At 39.2% G+C, this 10,000-nt stretch overlaps 1 protein-coding gene across 5 annotated transcripts in view; it reads right to left on the bottom strand.

Annotated features, from left to right (window-relative positions):
• The window catches only part of LOC137992957 (long-chain-fatty-acid--CoA ligase ACSBG2-like), a 47,327-nt gene that overhangs the window by 28,052 nt on the left and 9,275 nt on the right, over window positions 1–10,000 (bottom strand). For 3 of the 5 annotated variants that reach the window (XM_068838561.1, XM_068838562.1, XM_068838564.1), the window contains 2 exons: window positions 3,135–3,496; window positions 1,184–1,272 (listed from right to left, as the gene is read on the bottom strand). In XM_068838561.1, the coding sequence (XP_068694662.1) occupies window positions 1,184–1,272; window positions 3,135–3,496 (451 nt within the window). Of the gene's footprint in view, window positions 1–1,183; window positions 1,273–3,134; window positions 4,017–9,646; window positions 9,680–10,000 lie in introns of those variants that run through there. The other 2 variants (XM_068838563.1, XM_068838559.1) reach the window with 2 other exon arrangements.

Below are 10,000 nucleotides of genomic sequence, written 5' to 3'. Positions count from 1 at the left end.
CTTTTTATTCGGTTAGCGTTCAATAAATTGTTAGGGTTAGCTTCATTTAAATACTTTGAAATTGGCAGTTTGAAACCGTTCTTTCGGTAGTGTAGAGCTTAATTGAACCGAGTTCGACATCGTTCGGTTAACTTCTTTTAATTTTCTGCTGTAATTTTGTTGTTTTTTCTCAGTTTTTTTAATTCTAAGTGACATACGCTGCTAATCTAGTCCTAGATTAGCTATGTTTTCCTCATTTGCAAATGAAAATTCAATTGTTCAAAGTGTCGTCCAAATGGCATCGCTTGTTTACGAAAGGGAAAATTGCGCCGGCGCCCGAAAAAACAAATCATTTGAAACCTGATACTTTCGGTTCAATCTTCCTCATTCCACGCAGGCAAAGGTCAAAATCCTCACTTCCCGGGCACAGAAGATAGTCAAATGCCCGGGGTTTGCCCGGGGGGGGGGGGGGGGATGTTGAAGTTTCGATTTGATCGGCGCATAACATAACACCCCAATTTTGCTCTATACCTTCAAACTGAAACAAAATTCATGACGAAACAAAATAATTTTTGATCGCTCTATTTATTTTAGCAAAAGCTGCGGCAAAATGCCAACTGCTAACCCTTTTATTTTAAATTCTAATCCAAACAACATAGTGGCAGCTCGCAGATACGAGCGTGGCGAATTTTTTCGCCGAATTCATCTCCCCAGTTTGGAACGGCGCAATAACGAAGGCGGAGACGAAGGCAGTTAAGAAAATGCCGAAAGAATACAAGCTTCAGCTGATGGCCTCAGCGAGTTTGCTGCTATAACAAAACACAACTTCGACTTCAACTGAGGCCTGTTCAAATGCTTTGCCTGATCTTTCGATCGATGGCACAAGGTCCACAAGGTAACAGGAAAGCCTCAGATCAGCCTAAAGCATTTTCCTAAAGGAAACGTTACCCGGGACCCCGGGGTGAGAACATTGCATGCAAACGAAAGCTTTTTTTCGACCTCACCAAGGCGGGTTACCCGCCTCCATGTAAACAGGCCCTAATTGTTAGTTTTGTTAATTGTTTAAATTTCCGCATAATCAACGCGTGTTGACGCATAATATGGTCAAAATTTGCCGCATAATCTTTAATTTTTTTCCGCATCCTATCAGAAGCCAAGTTAATATCGATCCATTTTATAAAAACAAGGCACATAGACAACTTACCCTGCAAAAATGGCTCCCAAATCCGAGATCAGCCATTCTGGTGCATTAAAACCAATGATTGCTACTCCATGATATGGCTTGAGACCAAGCTGTTTAGAAAGAGTAAATAGGAATCAAATTTTAAGAGTTTTAATTTTATCTTGTAAACAAATTAAATTTCTTAACATACGTACATGTCTGGTCAATAAAAATATTATTTTGACCTACACTCAGCAGAGATCATTAATTTCAGTGAGGCATGCAATGATGATGACTTGTGTTGATTAATTAAACTGGTTAACTACTGACAATATTTGGGCTATTTATGGTTTTCCAATTTTGACAGTAAAAGAACTGTTTGGTTATGGTATTAACAGGTTTTATGCATGCCTGGCAACCAATAATTCTGATTTCATCTGCACAACAATAAATCTACCAAAAAGCTTGAAGAAAGATGCTTATTATTTATCAATGTTGTAAATTCTGGGAGTTTGGTGAAGTCAATTAACGCAAGAATGAGTAGGTCCCTTGTTTGCCTCAAAATAAAAGAGTTTAAATTATTTTTTTTTAATCATGGAATCCCTTCAATTTTGTTAGAAAAGATTAGTGAACACCAACGTTTGTCAGAGGCAAACATACCAAACAGTGACATAACTTAGTTATTACAAACATATATTTCATATTAATTTCCTTTGACAAGTCGAGTAATGTTCGTGCTCAGGCACATCAGGCCGACAGCATCTAACTTTGTTAGCCACAAGTTAAGATGCCAGTTGTTTAGTTAGTTTTTTGACTTCATTGTAACCATTACAGTACATGTTTTCCAGGTTTATGTGCCATTGCCAACTAGGAGCAACCAAATTTTTCACAATGGCAACCAGGAGAAAACTTGAATAAAATGTGATAAAAAACATTTCAGACAATAATTTTACTCATCAGTGGAGGTGATCGCCTCAGGGATGAATGGGTTTATGGATAAATTGTGCTATACAGGGTCACTTTATTCCATCTTGATAAGCAAGGTGCCTATAATCGTAAAATTATTGCACATTGTTCAAAAGCTTCCCACCAATTGAAACATCCTACAATCACAGAGGAAATAAGGCATTCAGAGAATGCAATAAAGTTGTTGCACCTTTGACATGATATCACCACACTAACCTAACCAAAGAATAGAATAATTATTATTCTGTAAACACAAGGAATGGCCTAGACTTATTACATCACAACACCACGGGGAGGGGGGTGCATGTAAAATATTAATGAAAGGACGCTGTAGACATTAGAAAAAATTGAAAAGCAAGATGTACAAACACATCTTCACCATAATTAGCAATTTCCAAAATCAACATTTTGGCCATTAAATTCAATTTTCATGACAGAATATATGCAAACAACTACGGATTATACTTCGTTTTCACTTCGCTGCTTTGTTTGACAAATAAACTGAACAACGGGTAAATATTTTATATTCTGTCAAACTGTTCTCCAATCAGATGAGGACTCCTACTTTGTTTTTATTTGATGTGTCTTTATCAGGATTTTACTAAAGCAAGCCCTCGACAACAAATAACCAATGCAAATATTAAGTTTATAGATAGCACTTGAGCTGCATGACCCTAGGGAGTAAGGTATTTGACGACCGAGAAGGCAAATACAAAGAGGACTTGTTGGATCAAGAATATCCAAAGCACGCTTCGCACTCGATACAAACTCTGCAACCACACGAAAAACTGAATTTTACAACATGCACAACAAAGAAAACTGGGATCCGTTCCGAGCGTAAATTGTTCTGCCATTTATAAAGTTTGATTCACCGGAAACCGTTAAGAGTGGGGTGCCATTTTAGACAGCAAAAGTTTGTTTATACATGAAAAGAGATTTCGAGCTTTTTTTACCATTCGGAACACAAAACTAAATAACTATTAAATTCTGAACATAAGCTTAAGTTACTTTCTAGGTAAGTACAAACCTTGATAAAGGACTTGGCAGCAGAGCGAACAGAATCGTAATATTCCTGATACGTCCATTTCACCCACACTCCGTTTCTTTTAACACCAAGAGCAACTCTTTGCGGGGCCATACGTACAGCTGTCTGCAAAGTTTGCACCACGGTTACGGGAACACGATTTTCGATTTCAGAAGATCCCATGAGAAGCTGAACAGCGCCATCGCCTTTGACTGTCCACGTTGAATCTGCGGGAGCCGGATTCACAATTCCATTGTCGCCAGGTGAACTCTTAGCCACACGATTTTGATGATGACCGTTTCGGCCGTTCTCTGTAAGTTGAGCTTGTTTGGAAGAGCTGCTTGTAGCCTCTCCATTGGTTTCACCTGTGTAACGCATAGAAGCTTTAGCGCTGCGATATTTTTCCGTGTGTTTCTCATCCCTGTCTACAACTAGCTTGACATCACTCGGTTTCGACGCGGAACTTTCCACATCCATTATAACGCCTCCGTTCGGTGCTTGTATGATCCAAAAAACGAGACTGTCGACTAAGGGATGACTACTGACTTGTAATTTTTTTCCTCGCAAAAAACCGGCCGGACAAACCCAAACTTAACCGCTGAAAACACTTGCCAAACTTTCTCGTGAACTCAACAGTCCCGCATTATAGCTATTATGTTTACGACTAGCAAAGGTTTCGAAATGAGAAAATCAATATTGATCATGAATCAAGGTGGAATTCTGACTTAATATTCTCGCCAAAGAAAAGTAAAATCCAAGACTCAGTTCTTTCTCCCAAAATTCTCTAAATATTTTACAAAGTCGCACTGTTGACAAGAACAAGGAATGGAAGAAAATGCTATGAAAAGGCTGTAAAACATCGAAAGAAATGCTGTTTTATAAAACGAAGGCGTTAGGGAGGGTGGGGAGCTTATATATCTAATGAGATTTTATTACCAATCTGCTAAGTTACTAAAAGCTGATTGGTTGAGAGGGTAATTCGTGATAATAACTGAACGTTGATTGGACAGGAGAATTGAATGTTACTGTTACCATTCAATTCCACGTGTCGTGGCCAACATCTGTCATCGGAAACTCGAATAAGGTCGTCCCTTTCTTTTCTCAATTTAAAAAACATCATATTTTCAAGTGGCCCTTGGCAGAAATAGACTGCGAGTGGAGCGCTCGCGAATCGCGATGCGTTACGTGGCTCTCGAAAAGGAAAGCCGCGCATAATTTTTTGCTTATGGTGGTCCTTCTTCGGGCCCACACCACGTACCCATCGCAGCCTATCCATGGCAGAAACGCGTAGAGAGTTGGTGGTAACATAGTTTTCTCCCAAGCGAACAGAAAGCCTATCCCGTGAAGAATGTCACGTATATTTTTAGGGCTGAAGTTGAAACTGAAATCTGCATGGGCAAAGCCATTTACGGTATATTTCAGATTTAAAGTTTTAAAAAAATGTTACCAAGTCATTGCCTTCCTCGTGTCTCCTGTTTTTTTGTTTTTTGTTTTTTGTTTTTTTTTTTTTCAGTTTTCTTTTTTTGAAAACTCAAAAATATGCGTCGGTTGGACTACGGTAAAGGGAGAAAAAACGGCAAAGGCCTAATGATTAAAAATAGTGGTCATGCTTCAACAGTCCCGTTTCGAGAATTTATACAGGTACTGAAAATTCAGGGAATAAACCTGTTGAAATCTGAGGCTTGTCCCGTGGGTCCGATTATTGTATTTGTGAGCAGTCTACAAAATTACAGTTGCTAGCTTCAGCGTAGGTTATTCCATACCTGCGTTGATTGTTTGAGATTTTCGTATCTTGCGAATACTAATGAAGAAAGTGCCAATTTGTTTACTTCCCACGGAAGCTTTTGGTATTTGTAAAAGACCAGGGGAAAATGTTGACCGGTGATGGAGACAAGAGAAAACGTGGGTTAAAATAATTTTCTTGGAATATTTTTTTTTATATCGTCAATATAACGAAGAGAAGACTCCGGCCGAAAACAGACGCTTGATGACCTTTCGATACATTGGCCAACTTGTTTGGTCTTGAATCTGTTTTGAAGACAGTAAATCATTGTATTACCTTCGTCATCAATAATGGTATAATTTCAGTAGCAGACCAATCTGGGCGTGGCTTAAGCAAGTTAAAAAGAAAATTTGACTTCTGTTTCTTCGCGGAACCCTAAACGAGACCTTGGCGGCTTAAAATATTGGCGCTTTGCCCGGAAGACCCTAAAGCGAGACCAAAATCCAAAATTTACACACCTAAGCGAGACGACGAGCATCCCCGTCTGTTTCATATGGGTGTCCCCCCCCCCCCCCCCCGGGATCCAAATAGGCCATAAAGGGCGGCAGAAAATCTAGTCAACTTAAGGCTTTCTTGACGTCTCATCACCTTATCATGTTATGATCTGCTCGAGTACGTATTCAAAGGAGATAAAACTAGACTTAGGTGGATCAGTCGTACTTCGGCTTCTCTGAAGATACCTCGTTTCTAAGGCTACAAAATAACGTACAGTACTCAACCAAGATAAACCCCGTTCGCATTCAAAGTAGAACTCGGGCGTACTTAGAGCCTGCGAGCAGGCTCTTTTGTAGCCGCGAGAGGATTGGCCCCAGTATGAACCCACGTAATGGTGTGATGCAGAAATGTTGGTGGATAATCAAAAGTTGCTAATGAAAAATCTGCCTTTTTTTCCACCCCCATGCATGAACACTATATATAGAATACGGTAGAGAATGTTGAGCTAAACATCTCTGGCGGAACTTGAACCATATTGGGTTAGAGGACAGAATACCATACCAATTCGCAGTAACATCAATGCGGCTGAAAGTTATCCAGTCAGGGAATCCGTACAACATACTTTTACCAGTTTGCTATCAATTAATGATAAAAGCAATAATACGCAGTCCGAAATAGTTGCTGGATTTAGCGAGTCTGTACATCTTGCATCGGATAAAAATAACTGATTTTGTCAGAAAACTACTCAAGAGTGATATTATTAACACCGTAGGGATAAATATTGAGAGCGACCATCAATCATCTTCTCGTTGCGTTTATATTACTTCTTTGTAGAGCGACGGACAAACAACCTCTCGCCATTTAATCATGTTTCTCAATGATCCCACTGAAACAAATCGGTCCATAAGCGCCAGCGTATGACAGGAAATAGGACTGAAAAGAAACGTGAGAGGACAAGCTGTTTTCTGTCTAAATACGTCAAAGCTTGAAATAATTGGCCTCAATCCGATTTTTTAGCAAGCCGTCAGTATTACTTTTCCCTTTTGAAGAATCTCGACGAAAATTGCTCATTATTACGTCAACGCGGCGCCTTTGCCAATATTTGCGAGATGGGGGCTATTAACAAAGCTGATTTAATACCAATTGCTATATCAGAGTTGTTTACTGGGATAAAAAGCCATCCGGCTTCTGAAATATGTCGGGAAATACCGCGTGGAAAACAAGCAGATCGCGCGCGAGACACGAGGACGTCAAGTACACAAGGAGGCTTCAACTGCGAGTACATACCGATAGAAACAAGCAGACCCCTGCATGATACAGGCTCTCAGGTCTACTACTTCGGTCAATCCGATACCCTTTGTCCGAAGCAGAACGCATGCGCAATTTGAGTGACTATGTTAGGCCTGCCCCGATTGCGCTGGAAAAATCGCAAAAAAGTCACGGCTCAAAAAGCGCTCAAATTAAAAAAAATGCTCCGTCACAATTTAGAAATGGGGTTTAAAAGTTGCTAATATATTAAAACATTCACAACATTCCCTGGACGAGTTTCAGGAGTATGCCTATTTATCATTAGAGAATTGGTCTGTCGTTGCTTTGAAATGATCATAGATGCAAAAACACAAATGTTTCACGAACCAAAAACATACGTTAATCAACTCATATCAAGTCGTAGGTTGTTTTTTTTTAGGAGAATTGCAGTCGATCAAAGAATCGTACTGTGGTCACTAGGGCAAAACTAGAGAAATTTACCAAATCGCTCCTAACAACATGACAAAAACGAACAGGCCCGTCACTCCACGTTTATGGCAGAGTGCAACTCATTTAATTACATACATGGATGAATTCCGACGAACAAGCGCGACAAGTTGCTTTGATTAATTTCAGTCGAGTGAACCATCAGTTTTTGCCGAATAATAATCTTATTATAGGCAACTCCAAAATATCAATGATTTTAAAATAACGTAAACAACAATTTGTCGAGCTACATTCCGGTGCGCACGTCTCTAATGCCGGATATACAGTTTGAGTCATAGAACTTACGGGGTTTTATTCACGAGTTGTTTGTGTCAAAAACCCGCACGAGCGAGGTACGAACGAGTGAGGGTTTTTGACACAAACAACGAGTAAATACAACCCCGTACAAAGCACTTTCTATGTCGTGAGCTGTTTATCACACATATAAGACCACAGGTAACCCAGGCTCACTGTGTGCGTCACGTAGGTATTAAAATATAAAGAACATATGAGGCGAAGTTTAGGTCTGAAAATTTGCTAGAAAATGGTAATAAAAATCGATAAAACTTACCATGTGGTGAGCTGTTGTTGTCTTTAATACGTACACGAAGTTTCGGGGAAAATGGTCCCCGTTCACCTTCCTTCATAGTATAGTGAAGGAAGGTGAACGGGGACCATTTTCCCCGAAACTTTGTGTACGTATTAAAGACAACAACAGCTCACCACATGGTAAGTTTTATCGATTTTTATTACCATTTTCTAGCAAATTTTCAGACCTAAACTTCGCCTCATATGTTCTTTATATTTTAATACCTACGTGACGCACACAGTGAGCCTGGGTTACCTGTGATAAGACGAGAATTTTCATTGAAATAGTTTTCTGAACGCAAATTAGAAAAAAACCTAACTAACAATAGAACCAAATGCAAATTTAATTTAATTCAAGAACAAAGTACGAATTGCACGAGATGCACGATTGATTGGCTTGGAAAGGCCTTTACGCTATCGTTAATTGGTTGAAAGAGCTGTACGCCATTCTGATTGGCTGTATAGGCATTTTTCACACGTGAAAATAAAGCGTATAGATTTGTACAAATGAGCTTTATGGAATCATAGTTTTTATTGAAAACTGGATCATTGGATAATGCAATTCGAGAGTTTTGATTGACTAAGCCATGATACGCATGATTTTTTGGGCCTTTTTATTTTTATTGTAGTCTAGTTTTCTATATTTTGAGGGCGTTTTTAATAAAACAATTCTTCCACTCGCGCTTGTTGCATATGAGATGATTATAGCCAACTCGGTGCTACGCGCCTCGTTGGCTATCTATCATCTCATATCCAACGCGCGCTCATGGAATAATTGTTAAATAGATGTTTAACTATGATGGAATAAAATTCTCATGTTATGTGTAATAAATGTGTATCCCTTACCCTCCCCCCTTCTAAAACAAACCAGTCCCAAATCGATGAAATACACATATCGCAGCTTTCGGGGTATGTGTATCGACCCACCCGTATCTGACGCGATTATTTTACCAGTTGTGCCAGTGATTGCGAGCGAATCAATTCCGAAAGATAAAAGTTAACCTTGCACTTAGAGCAGTTTTCAATTGAGTGTCGTAAAACCAAAACCAAAGTAATTACTTTGGCCAATCAAAAAGGTCGGAGACAATCCAGTAAACCAATCAAAACTCGAAGTAATTACACGTAGCCGACACAAAGCGCGGGAAAATGTGTACGCGCGAGCCACGGTTGGTTTTGGTTTCACTTCTGATTGGTTGACAAAATGTTACAAGAACTTTGAACCAATCACTGAGTGAAGTAATCATAAACCAAAGTTATTATCTAATTACTTTCGACACTCAATTGAAAACCGCTCTAAACTGGACAATTCGAGCAATCGTCACTTTATCGGACGGTCGCCAGAAAAACTCAGGCGGCTTCAAGGCCACTCCGTTGGGAGCAGGTCAATTTTTTGGGCTCATTTGTTCCCGTGAAAGGAATTATGAATGAGAAAAACGTATATTTCAAGTGCGGGTTATAGCCTGAATTTGCAGGTGCCTACACTCAACCTAATTCCCAGGGTCGCTTTGTCTCAACGACTATGGCGACCCTGGGAACGAAATTGGTCTTTACTGAGTGGGAAGTTCACGCTCTTCAGTGCATCATGGTTAATTAGGGCAAGATGGAGAGAAATTCAAAGGTTTGTATAGAAGTTCAAAACGATGAAAAGTATTCATGATATGCAATTTTGGGTTTTGTTTATTTTCCAAGACAGAAAATATACGCTCAAAGGTTCAACCGAATAAACTTGTAGAGAATGGCTGGTTGTAGAAATTATTTTATTAGACAAAGTTTCTGCCATACAGTTTCCTGTGATTCCAAAGGCACAAAATTACAGAGAATGTATGGAGACAAAAACGTAATATTTAGGAATTCCATTTAGAATAGATACCAAGTCCAGTTCATCTCAGTTGTGAACTAGAACTTATTTGTTTGGTTTATTAAGGCCACAGTCTATAAAGTAGAGTCATGTACAGTTTATTTTGCTTTGACTTACCATGCAAACCTTTGAATTTCCCGCCATGTTGCCCTGATTAAGTAAATGAACTCAAAATAGTCAGAATATTAACATCCGCCTTTATGCGTTTTGAAAAAGAGATGCCACAAGTTGTGTCCAATGATTGTAATAGACCTTATTCACGATAGCCGCCATGTTGGATTTCCTATTATCACGCAAATTAGCTACACACTTCTGAGGGGAAAAACAACACAACTTCGAGAGGTTATAACGAACATCTTAGCCACACAGATGATTTGTTTCATGTTCATTGAATGTTTATCACCTAAGTAGTAAAATAGAATGCTTGTTAGGAGATAACGAAATAGAAAGTCAAAATGTCGGAGGCAATCA

Source organism: Montipora foliosa, chromosome 2 (genome assembly GCF_036669935.1).
Source record: "Montipora foliosa isolate CH-2021 chromosome 2, ASM3666993v2, whole genome shotgun sequence".
NCBI classification, from domain to species: Eukaryota; Metazoa; Cnidaria; class Anthozoa; order Scleractinia; family Acroporidae; genus Montipora; species Montipora foliosa.
Note: the sequence above shows the minus strand (reverse complement) of the source record. Positions and strands in the feature narration are given on the sequence as shown.